This window comes from Mytilus galloprovincialis, chromosome 5 (assembly GCF_965363235.1).
Source record: "Mytilus galloprovincialis chromosome 5, xbMytGall1.hap1.1, whole genome shotgun sequence".
Classification (NCBI taxonomy): Eukaryota; Metazoa; Mollusca; class Bivalvia; order Mytilida; family Mytilidae; genus Mytilus; species Mytilus galloprovincialis.
The window spans coordinates 57274071-57298979 of record NC_134842.1 but is presented as its reverse complement, the minus strand read 5'-3'; the positions used below and the strand labels follow the sequence as shown (position 1 = coordinate 57298979).

At 31.0% G+C, this 24909-nt stretch overlaps 1 protein-coding gene across 7 annotated transcripts in view; it reads left to right on the top strand.

The window, feature by feature from the left end:
• LOC143076108 (small G protein signaling modulator 1-like) overlaps nucleotides 1-24909 on the top strand; it is a 68116-nt gene that overhangs the window by 30635 nt on the left and 12572 nt on the right. The window contains exons 6-19 of one of the 7 annotated variants that reach the window (XM_076251756.1): nucleotides 814-881; nucleotides 1212-1363; nucleotides 9388-9525; nucleotides 9918-10048; nucleotides 12666-12692; nucleotides 15438-15505; nucleotides 16783-16947; nucleotides 18300-18467; nucleotides 18882-19053; nucleotides 20144-20208; nucleotides 21837-21982; nucleotides 22390-22458; nucleotides 23317-24085; nucleotides 24624-24703. In XM_076251756.1, coding sequence (XP_076107871.1) covers nucleotides 814-881; nucleotides 1212-1363; nucleotides 9388-9525; nucleotides 9918-10048; nucleotides 12666-12692; nucleotides 15438-15505; nucleotides 16783-16947; nucleotides 18300-18467; nucleotides 18882-19053; nucleotides 20144-20208; nucleotides 21837-21982; nucleotides 22390-22458; nucleotides 23317-24085; nucleotides 24624-24703 — 2218 coding nt within the window. Of the gene's footprint in view, nucleotides 1-813; nucleotides 882-1211; nucleotides 1373-9387; nucleotides 9526-9917; nucleotides 10049-12665; nucleotides 12693-15437; nucleotides 15506-16782; nucleotides 16948-18299; nucleotides 18468-18881; nucleotides 19054-20143; nucleotides 20209-21836; nucleotides 21983-22389; nucleotides 22459-23316; nucleotides 24086-24623; nucleotides 24704-24909 lie in introns of all 7 variants that reach the window. The other 6 variants (XM_076251754.1, XM_076251755.1, XM_076251753.1 and 3 more) reach the window with 6 other exon arrangements.

Genomic DNA, 24909 nt, shown 5'->3' with positions numbered 1-24909 from the left:
TGTACTAAAAGCAAACATGGGGCCTTGGTGGCTGCTGAGTGGTCTAAATAGTTCAACTACTGTACCACTACCCTGTCAATAATGAGATTTTAAGTCCAAACCCAGCATGTAGCAGGAACACTTGACTCCAATCTTAATTGACTAGGATTGACAGTTTTCCTACCAATGGTTGGTGGTACTCTCTGGGCACTCCAGCTTCCGCCATCAAACTGTCTGCAATGAAATTGCCAATAGTGGTGAAAGTGGCATTAAAAGACAGAGAATCAATCAAGCCAAAATTCAAAAAGACTATGTTTCACCTATTACACCTGCCTCTGTGCTTTAAAAACACAAGAAACAACAAAAAAAAACAACTATACCAAACACACACAATGTTAGATGTCAAGTAAAATTGTGACAGCAACCAAATTTCACATAAAACGCCCCAAATAAAATCTGAAAGTCAACATTCTGTCTACATTTACAATAAACAAATGTTCATATTAAGTGTACAAAAATGTATAAATATTTTAACCACCTTATCAAGCAACGTCTAGACAATGCAAGTAACAAGTAATTTTATCAGAGACAACCATAACACCAAATGTGCAAAGGAGTCATTATTACATTCCCTCAAGTATGCTTAATGCTTCATCTTAAAGGTTAACTGCAAATTATCTTTAATAAGAACATAAACGTAAGAAGATGTGGTATGATTGGCATTGAGTCTATCCACCAGAGTCCAAAATTACGTGGATATAAGCAACTAAAGGTCAACATAACATGTAAAGTTTGATATGATATATAATTTACCATATTTTGTTTCTTTTTCAGTAAGTTTTATGAAGATTATGCTTTGATCTCAGATCCTGTGGATGGCCCTATATTTGCATCATTACTTGGTATGTATAGTTAGAAAGCTACGGTTTTCTATTTTAATCTGGTTACTGATATACTGATATGTTTTCACGTCATTTCATCTATGCATTAATTCCTTTACTCAGCATTGTTAAGATGCTGTCTTATAGATTTTCATGTCACAATATCATTGTTCTATTCTTGTTTTTCTGTAATTGAAAGCATGCACTGACACTTAATGCTTCCAATTTATTAGTAAAAATTTAAATGTGAGCAATTAATTGCAAGGAACTATGAATGGTATTAAAGTACTTTAAATTTCAAATAATTATAAAATTAGATATATCTTTTTATAAATTTGATTTTTTTACTAGTTGGACCATGTGCTCTGGATTATTCCAAAATGAAGACTTCAGACCATTTTTGGACCGACCCACCAGCAGATGAGTTGGTTCAAAGACATAGAATTCATTCCAGCACCAATCACATTACAGGCCCTGGTTCCCCTAAAAGACCTGGTTTACAGGTACCAGTGGTAATATCAGTTTCTCTATCTCTATGTGTGCACACAACTCACTGGTTTTACTTATATTGTAACTGTGTTTTAGTGTATACACATAGATGAATGCACATTATTGTAAAACAACTGTACCTTGTTAGAGTATGGTCATGGTAGTGTGTGTTCCCCAGATATCTTGAGGACCAGGTAAAAGCTTGTTGTTAGGGGAACATCTTATTTCTCTGTATGATGAATGCAAAACACTTTTAAAATACTCAAGTCCCAAGATTTAACCAGTGCATGGAATCAGTAATATTAGCACAAGTCTTTAGATGTTTGACCTCCCTGTTTGTTACCATGGTCACCAGAAAAAAGCTGATGAACCCTTTTTTGTTGTATTTTTTTCCATTTTGTTTTTGGTATTCTAAAACTAACCTTATATATATTGTATGGGTTGGGCTCATTGTTAAAGAATGTAAAGTGGCCTTTTTAGTGGACTAAGTTCGTCTCATTGAAAATCATACTATATTCCTAATACTTTTATTTTTATATACTCTTGTTGGAAAGCAGAATCACTGTGAATTCCTTTGACCTAGATATTTCTTGGTGTTCTCTGCATTGATGGAGTTTTAAAATAGAAATCAGGTTTATTATACCATATATTTTATGTGACATCAGAAAAAGGGATTATCTATGAAAAATGGATGCACAGTGAGATATTGCCTTTACATTTGTAAAAATTAATTTTAAACACATTTATCACATAGTGAATGTACTTTTGTATAATCTTTGCATGTTGTATTGTACTTTTATATATTTTTGTTGTGATTATTGAAAACTCTTTCATGCTTTATTAGGTATGATTTTATTTAACTTTTTTTCCTTTATAATTTCTATAAACATCAAGATTATTATTACCATAGTGTAAAATATTAAACAAACCACATGTATAATGTAAGTGTTTCAGTTTCACACATATTTATATCGATCCTGGGTGAACAGGCATATTATTCAGATGTTGTAAGGGAGCTACCATTTGATTTTTATGGGGGGGGCTAGGATGAAAAATTTTGTCCTGCATTTTTTTTTAGCTGTAATCTCTGTCCTGCCTTTTTATTTTTCGCTTTGTGTGGTCCTGTTTTTTTTTTTAGTTTATCCTGACTTTTTTTTACCTTTTTTTTTTGGCAATTGTCTCATCCTGCCTTTTTTTTTTACTCAAAACTCCTGTCCTGCCTATTTTTTTTCAAATTTCATCCTAGCCCCCCCCATAAAAATCAAATGGTAGCTCCCTAAGTCTTCCCCCAGTACAAAACATGAAGCTTTTGGATAAAAACATTTAAATGCTTATTTTATTGTATAAATACTTGTTAGTTAAGGTCTCATCAAATGACAAAAACAGCTTTTGTAACTGGTTGGAAATGTAAATTATTACAATTGTTATGGTGCATACAAATTTGGCTGCCAGTGGGAGAAAAGGGGGGTGCTTTGTTTACGTTGGAGCCTATACAAATTGTCAATATGTAGCATTTAGCCTCATGATAACCACTTAATCAAGCTTTCTATCAGAGAGGGGTGTAAGATGAGGTTCTACTTCAGTACTTGGATGCTGTTTGGTTGATGTATATGCCTCTAAAGGGAGGATTTCAATTTACATTTAAAGAGAAACACTCCATTAATTGATGCAAAATCTTACAGAGAGATTTAAACTTTATATCTGAATCTTGCTTAGTATTGTTACTTTGAAGCTTTAACATAGTCATATGGATTTCAGTTGGTTTTGGTTTTGGGGAGGGGTCATGGTTAAATGTTTTAATTAAATCATAATTTGCTAATTTGAGTCTCTTAGTTCTTTAGCGGCTGTAGTTATAACTGAAGGACCTTTATCTTAAATTAACTGTTGTAGCCTACAAAATTGTAGTTAGAGGGAAATGCTGTTTATTAATTGAACATTGGTGTATGTTATATCAATATGATTATTGATTAATGGGGAAATTCTTGAAAAGAGAACCTTGAAGGAAAGGACATTAATTTATTTCCATTTTAAATATCAAGAAATCCATTCTTCTACTGTAAAATATCTGACTATACAAAAAAACATTAATTAATGAACAATTCTGTGTTTCTTCCATTCAATTTCGGTCAAAAGAGGTTTTTTTTTGTGAAAAGAACTTGTCTTGTTTACTTTTTCTCCGCAGTTACAGAAAACCTTGGATATGATTTCCTGGTTTCAGATTCTACACAATGAAGTCTCTGATAGCAATGACTATTGATACAACTAATGTAGTGATCATTCAACCGATAGTTTTATTACATTGATTAGAAAATTGTTACTTGTTCAATTAATTATTTGACTTTATTTGTGTTCATTGAACTTTAGAGAACATTTGTTGAAGTTGGATTGGGAAAGGTGTTATTGTTACAAGATTGCATGAAGTAAAAGGATAGGAAAATATCTGAGTTTCTGTTTTTTTTTTTAGTTCTCCTAGATAAAGTGCTTAAAATCTTTACTGATGTTTTGGTAATGTCTATTTATTTGAGCTTTAGTATTATTTTTTTAAATAATTTTAGCTGTGTTGATTTAAGTTAAAAAAAAAATAATACCTTTAAATGTGTTGTTGGTTTGCTGTCCTTGAGATTTGAGTAATCTGTCCTGGTTTCCTGTTTTAATCAGACTGACACTAAGACTGAGATGGATTGAATGTTCTTTTCTTAACTTTTAGTTACATTTTCAAGATAGTGGCTATTCAGAATAACTTGATCTTTGTATTCTTAGCTTCTAAACAAATTGGTTTATTGGTAGTGCCTGTAGTGTTACCAGTTTTATTGAGTGAGGAAACACTGTACATGTTTATTTTTTAAGTAAGCATAGCTTGTTGTTCGGTGTGAGCTAAGGCTCTGTGTTGAAGGCTGTACATTGACCTATAATGGTTTACTTTTTTTAAATTGTTATTTGGAGGGAGAGTTGTCTCATTGGCACTCGCACCACATCTTCCTATATCTATAACTACCTATAGAAAACTTGTTTTTGTTGAATATCTAAGGTTGTGGTTAATTCTTTCTAAAGAAATGCACAAACATTGAAATCCCAATTTATAATGAATTCACAGTATCTGTCAAGATGCTGTCATCTTATATTTGTATCAATTGAAATTCTATACTGCATAGATTCAAGAACTTTATAATTTGTCAAGAATCATTACTTAAATATGTCCTAGAATGTAATTGTAAAATTTTATGGCTTTTAAACAATTTGTTTTTTGCCCAATAAACAATTTGACCTTCATGTAATTTCTTAGCGATGTAACAATGTTTTGCTTTTAATGTTATTTGACGAGTAAGGGGAATAATCAATCACACGGATGCCTTAGGTAATTGTATTGTTAAACCAAAGAAACTTGATTATTCTATAAAATTACTATTGATTGATTTCACATGTTCAAATTAAAAACCATTAAAAGTTCATGCTAGGAAGATGAAAGTTATCACCTTGTTCCATCATTGGTCCAGATCTGTGATGATTGAATAATTTCTGAATCACCTTGTTCGTGTATAATTTTCGTGTATAATTGAATAATTTCTGATTGCTGATTATGAAGTTGTAATTGTATATTCTTATTTGAATAACGTTTTTTTTTTAAACCAAATGGAAGATTGACATTGTGAAAGGTTCAAAGCTGGGGAAATACAAAAGTACATGTAACCCTCCTTGATTTTGATTAGATTGACAAAATCTTCTCTCTTTTTTGTGAAATGCATACAGATTAAAAGTTATTCCCAAATATTTTATAATCAGCTATGTCCTTGGGAAGATGGTGCAAAACAATTATGAATTTAATTTCTTAGAAGTTACCAGGACTACCATTTTTTGCCACCAGATTTTCCACTGATTGATTTTTTTCTAAGATATATACCCAGAACTTTATGTATTAAATTAGCATTAAATTCTTATCTATTGGCTTTGGCAACTGAAATAATTATGAATATACAGTTTTCCCTCAAAAGTGGTACCCACGAAATAAATTAAACCACATAATTCATTGTTTTTCTTCTGGTCGAGAAATTGTCAGCTTTCGTCAGTGTCTGAATTGCCACATTGGTATATTCTTCTTTCCTTTCAAGCTGAGGTTAAATGAAAGTATCCTGATACTGGTTAGCTATAAAATGATGTTTAATCAACATTAAGATCTGATATCTTGATACCTGTCAGTTACAGAAGCATCCTATTTAATCTTTATTGAACTCTGATATCCATATACAGGTCAGCGACTGAAGTTAGAAAGTAAATTAGATTCCTGACAGTTTGGCCATTGTAACAAATGGGTTTTTTTCATCAGTATTATTAATTAAGACAGATGAATTGTGTCTTTTATCTTGTCTGTTATTTTTCTATGTATGAATCTGCAGTGTTAGAGCAGACGTCATTTATTTGTTAACCTTTTTTCTTGCATGTGGTCATGCAATCTTACATTATTGTAAAAAAATCTTTGATAAAAAACAAAAGCTTAATTTTGATATAAACATAAGTGTTGATATAACTAGCGCTGTTCTAAACAAGCTGCTTTTTTTTTTAACTAGTTGGTCGCAATTGCTTATGACTTTGTCATAGTTTTTTGTAACAACGAAACAAAATCTAACTCTCACAAATAGATAACCATCTTAAGAAATGAATTGGTTTAGCTGTATTATTTACAGTACAAGTGCAAGCTTAGGCGATTTCCACAAATTATATCTAGATGGGTCTCATTGTCAATCCTCTTATGGTCGTGAAGGTAGGGGATTAATTTTAATTGTAATGAGAACAAATTATTGATTTTAAATAAAAGTTTTATGAACATTAAAATTGCATGAAAGAAGGAGAATCTTTTTTGGAGCATATATTTTGCCTATATCTAAGCTTCATCCATATATTATTTTTTTGAAAAATTAAGATGTTAGTATTGCCTGATTTTTTTAAAATTCGTTGTTATTTCTACAATAAGGTTTGAGAAGATACGTCCTTCTTCACCGGTAGCACCTGCCTCAATCATGTGTTAGAAATTAATAGTAAAATAATAAACTGTTACAAGGAGTTGGTAGTGCTTTGAAATAATTGACTAATGACAGTATTAGGCTTAAAACAATAAGAGCATGTTTATATGACTTTCATAACTTTAGAGATGATCCCCTACAGTGTACGTTAGACAAGCTCCACATGCAACATTGTGGTAATTAAGACGTCATGCATAAGAAACGTCAGTCTAGGAAATTATGACCCATTGGTTCTCTGATGTGTCATTTCCTGTCACGTACGGCATCCCAGAAGTCGATTCAGATGTCAAAAATCAATAGACAACAAATAGACATTAGATTATGCTAAGGTCTGTTCCTTAACTAATTGTTGAGTATTGTGTAGATCACAAGTCTAAGAAATCAACAATGAATTGAGTTGTCTCATTCTATTAGTTAACTTCATCTTGGACAATTACCAAAGGATTGCTGCAATTTGTACTTTATAGCCAATGATGGTATTGACATGACGTAGCTAAATTTCATAAAATTATTTGTTTTGTGTTAGGCTGCAACTCCATCAGGCAAAACAAAAATAAGAAGTTGTGGTATGATTGCTGATGAGATAACTCTTCCACAGAGACCAAATGAAGTAGAAGTAAGCAACCAATTAGGACACTGCATGTACAGCCTTCAACAATGAGGAAAATCCATATTGCACATAATTAAAGCTATGAAAGACCTCAAATTACAAAACATAAAACAATTCAAACAGGAAAACTAATGACCTGTTTTATGTTTTCCAAAATTTTGACTCATGACTTGAAAATAGGTATTTGTTGCTTTTCAGCTTATCAGGCTTCTGGTTCAAGGTTATTAGATATATTTCTGTCCGTCACAGTTTGTTTGTTAACCCTTTCCTCCATAATGACGCCTTTTGACGCCACCCCCTTTACTCCATAATGACGCCTTTTGACGCCTGTGTAGTGCCTCAGTCGAAACGAATTGCCTATGAAAATATTTTATCAGACTAAAAAACAATTGCATCCAATATACAAAGGATATTCATGAGAATATCTGACTGAAATTTCATTGATGAAATATTTGTTTTTGCAATGCATTAATACTTTAAACCTGATGAATTTTTTCTATTGAAAAAATCCTATGCGAATCAAGTATGTAAAAAAACAAATCCCATGGAGGAAAGGGTTTTAATATGAACCATTTCATTAGTAAGAGATAACAAGGCAAAGTTTCTATATCTATTTCTAACAGTTTGTTTTGGTTAACCCAAATGTTTCTGAATGAAAAGACTAATTCTACAAGTAAATGCAATAACAACATAAGCTTCTATTAAATTTATTCATTACTTTTGTAGACTCTCTAGTAAAAACTTAGAGCTTGCTAAATTGTGTAAACACCTGTTTATCGTTGAAGCCTGCAGTATCTTGACCTTTTCAAGTCTTTTGGTTATTTTTGTGTTTTTGTTACATTAAAGTATATCTCCTATCTCCTCATATTGTGGTCTCTGTAACATACATCAATTCAACATCCATTTCATTAAAAAATAATTTCTTTTAAAAAATTGTTGCAAATATAGAAAGATTAATTTTATACTAATTTATACATAATTTATATATAATTCATTTATTTTCGTGAGTACCAATTTTCCTGGATTAAACAAAACTTAAACTTTTGTGGTCATTTAATTTCAAGGCATGTATGGAAAATTTGTAATTCGTTGAACATTTAAATTCGTGGTTCACCTGTACCAACGAAATCCGTGAAAATTGGCATCCAACGAATAATAATGAATCAACAGTAGGTACCCTTTTAATGTAATTTTTTTATAAAATATGTATGGATGGTCACCTAAAACAAACTTTTTCACATGAGCAATATAGGTTTCATTTCATTTACTTTATAAAATTAAGAATATTTAATTCCAGAGGTCCATTTTTAATTTCCAGTAAATATACTGCTAGCTGAATGCTATCTCATGTAGTGTTGTTGAAATAGCAAACAATTAAATATAAGATGAAAATTACTCCATGGTTTGTCCCAAAACAGGATCAGTTTGCCAATCAGTGAACCAATTCATGTTTAAATCAAAATGAGGCTTATTATATAATGAACAGTAGCAATCTGAATGAGATTTTTTTTAGAACTGTAAATCTGTCACTTAAAACTGTAACTATCTGAATGATAATATATATTTTCAATTTATTATAGTAATTTAATATTTTAAATTGCTTTATAAATTATTTGGACAGAAATACTTTTTGAAGATCGATACTGTTCTCATTTCTTATAATTAAAGACATATTTGGTTTTGTTCTTTGAAACATATAATTGGATTGCAAATGCCTTCTTTGTGCATTGTCATTGGCTTTTAAGATTATTTACGTTTTATCTAAAATCTTCCTGTAAGCATTCTCTACGAATTCCGTGCAATCTATTTATCTTTCTTAAGATAATTAAAGCCTACCAGATATGGAACAATCATTAATTAATTTAGGTCACTGCTTTGAAATGTTCTGCTAATAATACCTTATGTCAGCATTTTGAGGAATGATAAACAGTAAGCATAAAACAGGATGGGTAGCATATGGCAAATTGGCAATACATAATGTTATGTAATAATTGTAACAATTGGTAATTGTCTTTACAAAGAAGCCCAAAAATATTTTTAAATTTTGAAAATGTTTGTTTTGCATTACTGGGAAAGCACTTTTCTGTTAAATTTTTAGCAACTAAATATCTCAAGTATAGTAATGTTACATCAAATATCTTGGAAACTTTCTTTTTGTGACAACATGGAAAAGTGCAATTGTTGCACAAATATGACATATCATGCAAAAATATGTTGGAGATTACTAAAAAGAAATGATCTACATGTTGTCAAAATCATTATTGCATGGACAAGTGAATTCCGTCAAAGAATGTTATGTGATACAAATATGTTGTTCACTTTCATAATAAAGTCTTATTCTGAATATGAATTTTTTTATTTTTTGGTAAACTCTTAAATGCAAATTCTTCAGTTGATATTTTTATTTTTACAGGTGAGAAGAAATACAAGTTCGAGCAGTGAAGAAAGCTCTAAAAGTTTCCATTTGTCAGCCAAAGAATATGTGGAGTCCCTGCACCAGAACTCCAAGACAACACTGTTGTATGGCAAAAATAATGTCTATGTACAGCCAGTAAGTCAATAGTTTATGGTAAAGCTTTAAAATACAATAGAACTTTGGGTACCAACAGTGGAGCAGGAACTTATTACAAATTGATGGTATCTGTGATTCCCATTGGAACAACAGATACTGCAAACATGGGAATTTTACATGGGGTTAATTTTTGGTCTGGAATCATAAAGTATACAAACATATCCTTAGTGAAATTTGTTTTTTACAAATCAGAAAAATTGTGAAAAGGGCACACTTATCATTTGATGTGCAAATGTAGCCTCACATGAACACATAATCTGCAATGATCTATGACAGTACTTTATTGGCAGCTTGATGTCACTTATCTCTACACAAATATAACTTGGGTTTTCAGACTTTATGGTTGATGCTAGGAAATTTTCTTTTTATAGAAAGAAGATGTTGAGTCCTTAGCAGGTTACTTGTCTCTGCACCAATCAGCTGGAGGCCTGACAGTCATGTGGACACCAAATCAGTTAATGAATGGTTGTATAAAAGATGAGGAAGAGGATGTTGATCGGAGGTAAGAATATAAAGGAGACTTTGGTGAGGTGGAGCAGATTGTTCATGTATTGAAATTATATGACAGTATTGGTTGAAGTTTGGAATTTATGATTTGTCTTGTGTTTCAAATATAGAATGCTTTTGCCAAAAATGTCTGACCTCCAACCCCCCCCCACCCACCCCCCACCCCCTTCCCCCCGATTTATAATTGAAATTATATGGCATTATTGGTTTCAGTTTGGAATTATGATTTATCTTGTGTTTAAGTTATCAATTCTGCCGTAACCTAAAATGTCTGAATATTTCCATTTGTTTTTAACGTTTTAATAAGTAAATAAAGAAAGTAGAAAGTTTAAACATGTTTGTTAGTTCTCAACCCTCCAAATAATATAACAAAACAAGAGTAAGGTATGATAACAGATTAAAGGCTTAGTACAGATTGGTCCTGAAATCACAAAAAACAAAATGACAAAATGACAAAACACACAAATTACCAATCTAAGATTAAGAAGACTACATGTAGTTCAAAGGCTTATCTCAACTTATTAAAAAACAATGTTTGCCCACACTTAAATGACAATCAGTTGACATCCAATGGATATTTTGTAGAGACATCATATATATAACTGGTTCTGATCAATAGTTTATCTTTCACAAAAACTTTCTTCAATTTTTCAAGATTCTAGAGTACTTTTGATCATATATTTTAATGCCTTTAATCTAAATAGAAGCATATAACTTTCATATTAAATATGGCATTTAAGTACCAATAGTACTTAATAAAAGATTCATGCCATCGGAAATGATGGGACATTAAATGAGAACACAAATAAATATTTCATTAGCACATCATTAATTTATATATGCATCACAATATTTATCTATTTTAAGAATAGCATTTCAAGTACTTGATATCCTACTCTTGTTATATACTATGCTGAAAATAACCTTGGTGCATGCAAACATCACATAATTTTACAATGCTGAAAGTAGTGTCCACAAACCAGAATCTATAAATCTCTTGATAATTATAACTACCACCCACTCGTTTCCATTTGAATTGATTTGTGGCTTTTGTTTTGTAATATTGGAAATTGATTATTTATAATGATGAAAATACAAATAAAAGATAACATTAGATAGTAATTATTTAGACATGTAGATGGATTAAATGAAAGGTCAACCACAATGAGAGGTTAACCACAATAAAAATTAACCAGATGAAAGCAGAAGACATTGCTTAATATGGAAGAAGATTTATTAAGGGGCATGCAAAGTCATAGATAAAAAAGGACAAACAATGCCATGAACAAAAGTAAAAAAAGCCCATAAAATACCTTTAGAAAATATAACAGGGTTCCACTAGTGTAGCCTACCGTTCTGGAATGAAGATCTGAGTATCTTCCACCTCTCTTAGAGCAAAATTAGGGAGGGTTAAATAGGGTCATATAACTTCCTGAGTTTAAGTCAACAGTACTGTTAACAGAGACTATACAAAATTTTTTCAGGTTTGGGAATAAAAATACACTAAATATAAACATTGATTCTCCTGACTCAGCAGTGGTGATTCCAGGGGGAGGGTTCTAGGAGTGGGAACCCCACCTTTTTTTAGGATGATCATGTAATGAATTTGAATAGGGACTTATAGTTGTAACCCACCCCAACCCCCTTAAGGTTTTGTTCTTGAGTTTCCTTGGATTTTATGATTGCCCATTATTTCTTCTCTTTGAAAAAATTACTTATTTGAAAAAAAATGTACATGGAGTTTTTTATTTTATTTACTGGTGTTACCTATGTGCCAGCCAATCATCAGAGTTGTATAAAAACTTACTGAGATGTACAGTCACTAGTAAAACCCAGTAAGTTATAGCACAAGCTTTATACACAATAAACTCTGATTAATTATAGCATAGGCTGAGTATAAACAATGTTATGGTTACACACTCTCTAGTCACTATGTTAAGCACTCCTGCTCCTATAGACGCTGCTGTCTTCATTTCTTATTTTAGTGAAATATATCCTTAGAATTACTATGTCAACACTGTGTAATCTACATCAAACATTAAGCTAGGTTTTACCAAATAATATATACTAAAACACTGCTGATGTTAGGCTAGATTGTGTTTGTGGTTGAGGTAGTTTTTGTCTTTTTGATGAAGTAGATGTCCAATCAACTTGTAACTTTGTACACATGTTCTTTATGATATGATCTTTCAAATTTTAATGCCAAATCAGAGTTTTTACAGCATTTTCAAGGTCCACTGAACATAGAAAATGATAGTGCAGATGAGGCATCTGTGTACTGGGAACTCATTCTTGTTTGTTATAACTTATATGGATTATAAAAAGTTTTAACATGATCTGATTGTAAATATGATACCATATACCTTAAATTCAGAAATTATTGTGTTGTTTTTATAGATGCCAAAAATAAGACAGAATCATGTTTGTAAGAATTTATCAAAACTTAATTCATAATTTCAGTTGTGATTTTTCTTCTCAAAATAGGCAATCATATTTGTTAATCTGAAATTTTTACATTTAAAGTAAACAATGTTAAATGATACTGAGCTAATTGCTAGAATGTACTAAAAAAAGTTTGCTTGATTCCTCAACCAGCTAAATTTGTTTGCTAGGTTAAGATATACAACTGATTACAGTAGGTAAATAGATATAGTTTGCTTACTTTTAATATGGTGATGGATATTTTATAATTAGAAATATATATTTAATTAGTTGATTGTGATATTGCAATTTGTAGCAATATATATTTGATTTATAATTTCAATCATGATATTGCCATTAGCAATACAGTAAATATTTAATAAGTTTCAATTATTAAATTACAATTTAATAACAATATAAATATAATTTGCAATATACATATTATTTTATTTTAATACAGACATTGCAATTTGAGATTATTTTTTTAATCGTAATAGTGCAAAAAGGAATATATATATATTTAATTTCTTTTAAAAGTGATATTACAATCAAAAGGTTTATCTATTTTTTTTCGATGGTGATGTTGCAATTAGAAATGTATGTTTGGTAAAAAAATTGTTTTCAACTGTAATGTTTCAGTTAGAAATGTAAAATGGAAATTTAGTTCCAGATGGAAAATACTAATTACAAGTCTGTGGGAAATTGAAGCCTTGGAAAAAATATATTTTGAATTCTCTCTTTAAACTTTTCTTTTTTAAAAAGGTCTTGACTTTTGCATGGGTATGGTATATTTCTGTTAGATGAATAAAACAAAGAACTTATCTGTGGGAATACACAATTTATTGTCTTTTTCTGACCTAGATTCCATTAGAAAACCTATTCATTCTTCTTTTAGAATATCTATCCAAATAACAGAAGTGCAACTTTTTTGCATATAATGTGAACTGAAAAGATGTAGGCTTAAGTATATAAAGAATATACACTTAACGGATATTGTTTCAATATTTTCCCAGACGAAATCACCATTGAGTGGTTATAGCATGAATAATAATTGGATCTTTCTAGTTTGGTTATGTAACTGTAGCATGTTAGGAATATTCAATTTAAAACGGATAAAAATTAGATAAAATATGAAAAGCATATGGATCTTTAATGAATTATAATAAATAGCAGTCAACTTTATTGAATTATACATGAATTGAATGTAAATTGATCTTGAGGGAATTCAAACCTGATAGTCAGTTATCTAAATTTGATATATAAATGTCATTTTTCATTTTTCAATTTTTGTGGGGTTTTTTTTTCATGGAAATTTTATCTTCTTTTGAACCTTTTAATGATTAATGAATTAAAAGAAGTATGAATAAAAAGATATGTAGTAAATAGGTCAAAATCAATAGCCAGAGTTCAGATAATTTTTTTTTCATTGGACCCAAATTCATCTCATGCGTAAACCATATAAGAAGACCTATTTGATAGACTAACTCAACAATGATAAAACAAAAAAGGCATCTAAAAGGCAGTAAATGATTATTTTTTCCATGATGCACAAGTGTCCATTCCATTATGTCAAGGTCAAGCTCAAAGTCACAACAGATAATACATATTTGTATCATTTACTTTACTTTATACATTTTTGTCTCACCTTGATTGAGTCCAAAAGCGAGACATAGGTATGCTGTTTCCGGCGGCAGCAGCGGTGGTAACGGCGATGGCGTCAACAATATATTAGTTTGTGATTTAAGGTTTAGTTTATGGTGAACCACAAGTGGTAGGTTAATCATATTTGGTATGCAGTTGTATAAGCATCGGCACATCTCATTTCAATGGAGATTATTTGACCCTGACCCCCCAGTCATGGTGTATTGACTTTGAAACTTTTGCTTATTTTACATGTATTAGTTTGTGATTAGGTCAGTTTATGGGGAACCACAAGTGGTAGGTCAATGATATGTGGTATGTAGTTGTATAAGCATGGGTATATCTCATTTCCATGGAGATAATTTGGCTCTGCCCCCTTAGTCATGGTCTATTGACTTTGAAAAATTTTATATGAGTTATCATGTATTAGTTTGTGATTAGGTCAATTCAAAGGGAACGGTTAGTGGTAGGCCAATGTTAATTCAGTTCTATAATAGCACTGGCGCATCTCATTTCTATGGAGAATATTTGGCCTCACCCCTCAGTCAAAGTCTAATTACTTTGAAACTTATCTTAGTTTACATGTATTAGTTTGTGTGATTAGATCAGTTTAAGATGAACTGCTAATGTTAAGTCAATGATATTTGGTATGCAAATTTATTGGAATTTGCAAGTATTGTTTCCATGGAGAAAATATATCCCAACCACCTCTTATTTTACTTTGAAACTTTTCTATAGTTTATTAGTTCATGTTTGTATTTAGATTTGGGAATGACTTATGATAAGTCAATGGTCATGATGGTATTTGGTATGCAGTTGTATAAGCATTGGCACATCTCATTTACATGGAGATTGTTTAGCCATGTAACTCAGTCACGGTTCATTGACTTTGAATATTTTCATAACTTGTGTAAGATGTAAAAGTATTGCTATTTTGATTTCAACATTTGTATAATCAAAATTACAAAAAGGTGAGACATATCTCTGTGATAACAGTTTATTATAATGATAATTCCTTCTTCCTATGAGGCAAATCCTTTGTGTGCACTTTTAAATCATTTTCGTACCTATGTTATCCCTCCTTAGAAGGTTATCCCCTGTAGATAGGAAATCCCCCCCCCCCCACAAAGTAATGGCTTTCTGTAGTCCTTTATCATTGTTTTTTTGTTTTTCACAATTAATAAATAATTCTACATGGTAAAATTAATTTAATTAAAATTTTAAATTTCAATTTTTTATCATTCTTAAATTTGATAGCATATTTCTGAAATTAGACTCTCACAAACAGCCTATAAATAGAAATAATTTTGTTCTACTTTCAGTTTATACTGGGATTATGCCTTGACAGTATACCTGGATGAAATTGTTTATATACATTGTCATCAACAGCGTAAGTAACTTTGTTATTATTTTATTTACCATACTTGTTTGTAATGCCTTTATATACAGTTGACCATCAAATGATTAAGCTTTCATTTTTGATTGGTCTGTCAAGGCAAACGCTGACCTCCATTTGTCATATAAATGTTTATCAAAATAAAATAGAATTACTAGAAATATTGGATCGTATAATAGATTGCAGCAACCAAATAAACCTTCCACTTTACTCATCAAACTTGTAAAAGTAAAAATCCTACACTGTTCAGCTACTAACAGGCTGATCACTAACCTAAACAAGAGAAAAAAAGATCATAAGATGTCCAATTACCGGTATGTCAAAATGTGCTCCCTTAACTTCTGGAGGATATCTATGTCACAGCTGTAGGTTTTATTCTACCGTTATTATAGGATTAAACAGCTCTTTATCTCACCTGTCCCAAATAGCCAAGTTAGCTTTTCTCATCATTTGGCGTACGGCGGTGTCCGGCGTCCAGCGGTGTCTGGCATAGTAAACTTTTACAAAAATCTTCTCCTTAAACTACTGGGCCAAATTTATCTAGTTTAAAAAATGTGTCTGGTGACCTGGCCAACCTACCAAGATGGCCACCATGGCTAAAAATAGAATATAGGGGGAAAATGTAGATTTTAAGATTTACAAATAAGTCAACATGTCCAAAATGGTCAGTTGACCCCTTAAGGAGTAATTGCCCTTTAAAGTCAATTTTAAACAAATTTCATTAATTTGGTAATCTTTGTAAATTTTTACAAAATATTTTCCTCTGTAACTAAAGGGCTATGTTTATTAAAGATAGAGAAAATTGTAAGTAGCAAGAATGTTCAGTAAAGTTAGATCTACAAACACTGTGATCACCATCACCAAAACACAATTTTGTCATGAATCCATCTGTGTCCATTGTTTAATATGCACATAGACCAAGGTGAGCGACACAGACTCTTAAGAGCCTCTAGTTAAAGGAACCAATTCACTCACAAACAAATTAAAGTCAAGAATCCATCTGTGTCCTTTGTTTTATATGCACATAGACCAAGGTGAATTGACCTTTAATTGTATATTTGTGTCATTGAATAGACCTGGCGCATGAATATATTTGTTGGTTATCTCAAAATATATGTACTCAATGAAATTTGCTATCTTATAAAAATAAACTACAAAAACTCTTATTATCATTCAAAAGAATGTTTTGTGTTTATTTTTTAATTTAACTATTGACGTGCAGTGAAAATAGATTTTTTATAATAACCTTCTTTATTACTTGTTTGTTTCAGCTGACTGTGGCGGTACAATTGTTCTAGTTGGTCAAGATGGAGTACAACGTCCACCTATTCATTTTCCAAAGGGCGGTCATCTGTTGGCCTTCCTGTCCTGTCTTGAGACTGGCCTGCTACCACATGGTCAACTTGACCCGCCCCTTTGGTCACAACGGGGTAAAGGTAGAACCTTACATGTAACCTGAAGTAATACCGTAGTTCTTTTTATTTAAATCATAATAATGTCACAATTTCTATGTAAAAAATAACTTCAGCTTTTATTTTTTTTCAAATATTTTTTTATTTGTTTTCTTTCTTTGTTATGAAATTTTTAAAATCAATATCATTAAAAAAAAATGAGCATTACTGATTTGATCACATATGATCTGGTGTAGTAAAATTGATACTGTTAATATTTATACATCTTATAGTTAATTATACTAGAACTATTTTTTTATTATTATTTTGGTATTACTTCAGGAGTGAGGACATACGTTAGATTCTTTGATAAATTTGCATTTAAAAAATATCCATACAAAGCAGTTGACCCTTTTGTGGTGTATAAATATACAAAGTTAAACAATTGCTGTCAAGTTTTATTTTTTTCATCTTGTTTTTCAAATTTTATTGTCTTTTGATAATTAAGCCTGAATCTTTTCACTAATTAATACTTATTGCTGTGTCATCTTATTTATAAAGTTTGTTTCATGTATAAATTGCAATTCAGTGTTACTATAATGTCACAAATGTTTGTAATGTCACCAATGTTTGTAATGTCAAGATGTAGAAACTTTACTAATGTAATTTCAGTACCTTAACATTATAAGGCTTTTTTTAATTTCTATGTAAATATATACCAGACCAGTTTAGTTAATATAATTATATGATAAACAATTTGTGATTGGCTTTTCACCATTCTTCACTGGTCAAATTCAATAGTGACATCATATTTACTTGCTTTCCGGTAAGAAATCACAATTCATACTGGTCATTATGCTATGATTATTAATCATTAAAAACAAATTCAGAAACCAATGGAAATACTTTTGTAATGATTAGCTATTCTTTGTCAGAATATAAATATTGTTTTTCTTTATCTGGACTATTTGCTGAAAAGGACTTCAACAAGATACAGGAGACCCAACTTGTTCCACTAAGACCAGGAAATTAATCAATTATGAATTTAAGGAGTTTTTTTGAGTTAAATCTGATATCTTTACATCAAAAATGCATTTGTAATACAAAATGTAGTCACAATTCATCAATGTATCAAAACATTAATGTGAAACATACATAACATACTCTGTGTTACTGAAAAGCTGTGAATATTTTATTGAAAATGACTGACACAAACTGACTATAGTCATCTTATTAGTTATTTCCCTACTACATTGGTGTACTTCAAAAAGGTAATTTTGACAAGAAAGTTTATTTCAAGTTGTACTAGAACATGTAGAAACAACTAAACAAATCTATAGCAACATATACTAGATATATCTTACAATTTTTTCAAGTATCAAATTTTTCTTCTTCAGGAAAAGTGTTCCCTAAATTAAAGCGTAAAGGAAGTCGTCTGTCAAACATTGTACAGTCAGACAGGAGTGGCAGTACAGGAAGTTCCAGTAGTACCAGTTCAACAGATGATGATGAGGCTACTGATTATGTGTTCAGAATCATTACTACGTTCAGACCTGATATTATACGTATGTTTATATTTCATAACTTGTGTTAAGTGGGATATTTTTGAGGCAGGTTAATTTTCATTAGTTTTGTAATTAAGATAGACCTAAATATCCAGGTAATCTTTCTAGAAAATTAGAATTTGGTACATGAAAAATAGAAGAATATATTTCTCAAACAGGATTGGCCTAAAAGTCATGAAAATTAATCTCTCTTTTTTATAAGATGTATAGAATTTTGAGGACTTTCAGATTTGTTGTTGCATGGTTGCATTTTACCGGACTTTCTTTATGGAAATTTTAATAAACAATAGCAAGGTGTATCTATCATGCACTCATATTGCAGCTGTTATTAAAGGCACTTTTTCTGTAATGATGTAAAAATAGTATTCTATTAGTTTTGTCATATATATTTTGTTTTGTGAATGAATTTTTCAGCTCCAGAAATGATGGACCCAAAAGCCAAAATCAAGGGAGATAACTTCTCCTGGGCCAGTAAAATTCCCCGACTACCCAGTCCCATGATACAGACAGTACAGACTTATGCTCGATCTCAGGAAATACAGAACAACACTTGTCTTAAGACAGGGGCCAACCACAGGTACAAACAGTATGTGACATTTATATAAATATAATGTATCAAAAGACAGGAACAAATTACAGTTAGAAATATGGGTGAAATTTATGTATATGAGATCGTAGAACAAGGACCAAGGACAGGAATAAACAGTATATGATACTAAACCAATATATCTTGTTAAGTAAGATTTCATTAACCACTGGCTAAGAAATTTTGTCTTAAGATTGAACATGAATTTATCTGTTTAATTTTGCCAATACCCAAAAGAGATGGTTAATTTAAAAATAAGAAGATGTGGTATGATTGCCAATAGGACAAGTCTTAGTGACCTAATGACATAGATGATAGAAGATTAGCACTCATGGATCAATGTATAGCCATCAACTATGAGCAAAATCAGTACTGCAAAGCAAGCTATAAAGGGCCTTGAAATGAAATATGAAAAAATCTATTCTTTCAAAGCAATTTTAAAAAAAAATGTATGATTTACAGAAATAATCAACAACAAATGAATTACAGACTTAGTCAAATATTAGAAATTTATTTCCATTATTCTTCTGCTAAGACCCTAGCAAAAACATGCAGGTTTAATAAAGTAAACAGAGGATCAAGCTGTTCCTTGAAGGGTTAAAAAGGTAAATAGATTCTGGTAAATAGGAAGATAGGTAAGAAAATACATAGTATTGTGCATATTAAACAGCAAATAATGAAATATGAACAAAGGTCTTCTAATAAAAGAAATTCACGAAAATACACTTGCTATCAAACTATCAAAATCAGGTTTAATTATTATACATATATAAGTATATCATCAAGAGCCAGTGACCAGCTACTGGTATAAATATTATATGACATTATGTATGTTAAGAGAAGAGCCAACCACAGTAGTAAAACAATTGTGATATGGTTAACCACAATAAGAAACAGTTTGGGTATATTAATCAGAAACTTTTAAACGGATAATAACAAATCAAATTGTCCTATATAGGTACATTACAGTTAATTTAGAAGAATCCATAAACAAGAATTATGAATTTACGCTACAGAAACTAAATATGCTGATTTTTTTGTAAATTAAATTAGTTATATATAACAAGTACCAATATTTTGTTATTTTCAGAGCAACAATCAAACAGTTGTGTGATACCATGAGGAAGCAGATTATATCTAGGGCATTCTATGGATGTATGTTTAATATTATCACACGCTCTAATTATGTGTCGGCCATATTGTTTTCTTGTTTGTGCATCTGTTATTCTCTCTGTCTGTTCATTCAGTGCGTATCAGATTATAGTTTTAGATGAAGGTAGTTTAATCAAGCACTTATGTTTTAAGATGTGGACTTTCTAAAATATTTAACTGAAATGTTGCATTTTACTGAACATGGAATTATGATACTGTTAGCAACACACATAATGTCCTCTTGACACATATCCTTGTATTTAGAAATGTTTCTTAATGCCTTTATAATAGAAACTATAATCTTTCAAATGAATGTTTCCAGATTTTTTTGCCAAACCCCCTGGCCAATTTATTATATAGTAGAAAATACATTTTTAAGTTAATATATTGCAGTACATGTACCACCTTATAAATGCATACATTTTTGTCGAGCCTTCGACTTTAGTCGAAAAAGCGAGACTAAGCGATCCTACATTCCGTCGGCGTCGGCGTCGGCGTCGGCGTCGTCGGCGGCGTCAACAAATATTCACTCTGTGGTTAAAGTTTTTGAAATTTTAATAACTTTCTTAAACTTTACTGGATTTCTACTAAACTTTGACAGAAGCTTGTTTATGATCATAAGATAGTATCCCGAAGTAAATTTTGTAAAAATAAAATTCCATTTTTTCCGTATTTTACTATAAATAGACTTAGTTTTTTCTGCAGGGAAACAAAACATTCACTCTGTGGTTAAAGTTTTTAGAATTTTAATAACTTTCTCAAACTATCCTGGGTTTGTACCAAACTTGGACAGAAGCTTGCTTATGATCATAAGATAGTATCCAGAAATAAATTTTGTAAAAATAAAATTCCATTTTTTCCGTATTTTACTATAAATGGACATAGTTTTCTGCAGGGAAACAAAACATTCACTCTGTGGTTAAAGTTTTTAGAATTTTAATAACTTTCTCAAACTATCCTGGGTTTGTACCAAACTTGGACAGAAGCTTGTTTATGATCATAAAATAGTATCCAGAAGTAAATTTTGTAAAAATAAAATTCCATTTTTTCCGTATTTTGCTATGAATGGACTTAGTTTTTTCTGCGGGGAACCATTGCATTCACTCTAAGGTTAAAGTTTTTAAAATTTTAATAACTTTCTTAAACTATCCTGGGTTTGTACCAAACTTGGACAGAAGCTTATTTATGATCATAAGATTGTATCCAGAAGTAAAGTTTGTAAAAAGATAACTCCGTTTTTTCTGTAATTTACTTCTAAATGGACTTAGATTTTCATACAATCATAAAATAGTAACAAGAGGAATATTTTTATCGATTTTTTTCCTCATTGTTGTTGAGCCTGCGAGTTACAGCAAAAATAGGCGAGACACTGGGTTCCGCGGAACCCTTACAAATTTTTAAATCAGAAGTACTATATTTGGGAAAGTAGCTTTTGTAATTATCAGCGTTAAAATTGATTCCTGCATGGACTTGCTTGGTGTTCCAATAGTAAAAAACAGTTTGAAATTGGACCAAAAACTGGTTGTTGTTTATTATGACAAAAAGGCTCATATATTCTTTTTCGTGACTACTTTATAACTGGCTACAAGAAGATATTGTGACTTGAATTATTTCAAACTTCTATTTATTAGGGCTAGCACACTGTAGACATTTAAAGACAGTTAGAACACATCTGTCAGGACTGGTCCTCCATAAAATAGTTCCAGCAGATAAACCTTACGATGGCTCTTGTGGACTGTCAGAACAGAAGTGGAATGACTTACAGAAAGATGGCACAGTAAGAGCATTGGATTTGAATTATATCCCTTTGAATGAAAAACAAAGTTGGATTTAAAGTTTTCACCAGTAAAGTGAATAGATTTGAAAGTTTATTTTTCTGTTGTACATATTATTATTACAGGTCACTGTATAATGTTGGTGTAAATATAAACAGGCAAAGTATTATTTTATTTTCATGATTTAGCTTTAATGTTTGTTTAATTTGAAAACTTAAAAACATTTTAAGATAATTTATTAATTAATTAATTGAAAACTAATGAACAGTTCTTACTAATATAATTAGTAACTTGAGTTTTTGCATATTTTCACCATTAGCTTCTAAAGCAATTCATTATTTTATTTTTAAATAATTCTCAATTTTCAGATCATTAACAAAATATTTATACAAAAATATATTTTCATTAGATTACAGATGAACAAGAAATTCACCGACTTGTATATTATGGTGGTGTACAACATGAAATAAGAAAACAGGTAGGTTCAATCTTTCACATGTAATTTCAATCAAGTCCACGAAAATATATACCTGGCCATACAAACAGATTTTGATATGGTTGACAAAACTTTTGGGATTTCTATTTCCAGGGCCAGGGACTCTTTTCACAAAAAAACTTGTGGGTGAAAATACTCATAAATCATAAACAATTCAGTGTAACTTATGATCGACTTTAATTATAAGATATTTATAGAAATGCTACAGGGTCTTGACACACTTAGTATGCAGGTCAGAAAAATTATTTGAAAAACAAAATATTGATATCCTTTTTCATTAATGCACTATATACAAAGGAAATTGACCAGTTTTCTTTGAATTTGGTGGGAAAATAATTTAAGCTAAATTTGACATTATAAAAAGAAAGCTGATACTTGTTTGAGAAAAAACTCAAGAAAAACTGTTTTTCACTTTGTCACATATTTATGTATTATTTAAAACTCTGTTGATTTTGAAATAATGGACTAAATATTTGGAGCCAAATTGGACCCTTATCACACTTACTCCTTTTAAGTTAGAAATGACAGGTTTATTTTATATGAATATAAGGATAAATGGCATATATGCCAATAACGAAGCAACCCAATTGCACAAAATGATGAAGACATTTAGAGGTAAAAATATAATCTGCAAAATAAAGACAATTGTACATTTGTCAGGCTCTAAGCCATCCAGAGTCTGAAAAAACTAAAAGTATATTTAAAGGAGACTATCAAAGATTGCTGTAAACATCATATTCCCAAAATGGCAAAACAAACAAAAGGGAACCACTCAACAAGTTCCTGACTTTGGTCAGGAAAATAGAGTTTAAACCAAGTCAGTACTATTTCCAATTACAGGTGTGGCCATACTTGTTAGGACACTATGCTTTCTCTAGTACTCCAGAAGATAGGGTCAAAGTTGATAAACAAATGAGATGGTTGTATGAAAAGACAATGTCCGAATGGTTAGCTGTAGAAGCCATTGTACGACAAAGAGAAAAAGAAATCATGGCGGCTAATCTACAGAAAATGTCTTCTGAAAGCACAGATGGGCAAATTCCTCTTGTGAGAAAAGATTCCAGTTTAAGTAATGATGTGTTTGAATCACAAAGCTTTGATGAATGGGAAGACTTTTCACATCCTGAGACGGTCCCTGAGGAGAGTTCAGCTACTGGTACAACCTGTACACCAACCCCTGACCGAAAACAAAGTATGGATCTTCCACTTCAAGATCAGGTGATCGATAAAATGAAACAGACTAAAGAATTTTTATTGGAAAAAAGAGATTATGTCATTTCATCGTTTTCTGATAGTCCAGATGATGGACTGGGTGATTCTATAGCAAGACAAAGTTCTCAGGAACGGAGCAAACTTGATTCTGCTGGTGACTCAGAAGGAACAGACATTTCAAAATTAGACCGAGATGGCAGTATAGATCGTTCATATGTTACCCCAAAGTTGTCATGTTCTGCCGACAGTGCTGAGGCAGATGAGGAGGATGGCGGAGAGTCAGATGATGAGGCTGAGGATGATGATGATGAGGAGGAGGACAAAGAGGATGATGACGATAGTCGTAGAGAATCATTATTGACGGTGGAAAGTGCAAAGACAATTGAGGGAGACTCAGGTAATGTTAAAACAGTCGAGTGATTACACATAGATGCTGTATTCTATTTTATTTTATTTTTATTTTATGTTGTAAAAATGTGAATATCTTTCAATGTTTGAAAACCTCTATGAGGGAGCTCTTCTTTTACAAGAATGCTGATGAGTTGTTTGACTTATAAAAATAGGTTTACTTGTGTCCAACAAGTTAGCATTCATCAAAATGTCATTTTTCTTGATATGTTAACAATGGTGAAGGGATTGTTAGTTTACAATACATTGTATAAGGGAATTTCAAGTTATCAATGTTGCAGAATTTGTAACTAGACTGGTAAGCACAGATAAAGTTCTTATTTGTATTATAATAGAGGTGTAAATTCATGACGTGCATTTCCTGCTTCGATGAGTGAACTTAATTTTTTCCATCAATAAAACTTTTGATGCAAGTATTGTACCAATGTTATACAGCATAAACTATCATACCAGCATTTTCATCAGATACAGTCTCATGTAATAGCTTCAAAACAGTATCATGTAAAATAAAAAAATTATATTTTTAGATCACATGAGAAAGTTATCAACATCCAGAGAAAGTCTGATCTCACCTGCTTCACCAGCCTCCCATGGGGGAGTATATTCAGTAAGTATGCAAAAAATAGGAGTAAATGTTTCTTAAATATATCTTGTCTTATAGTTTGGATAATTGTCACCATTGCAGATATATGTTGACCAAAAGTTTTGTTTGTTTTAGTAAGTTGTGTTGTTTGATTTTTGACTCATTTACTTATAATCCACATGTTTGTTCATTGAAATAAAAGAAATTAGAGAAAAAATAAATGTAATAAT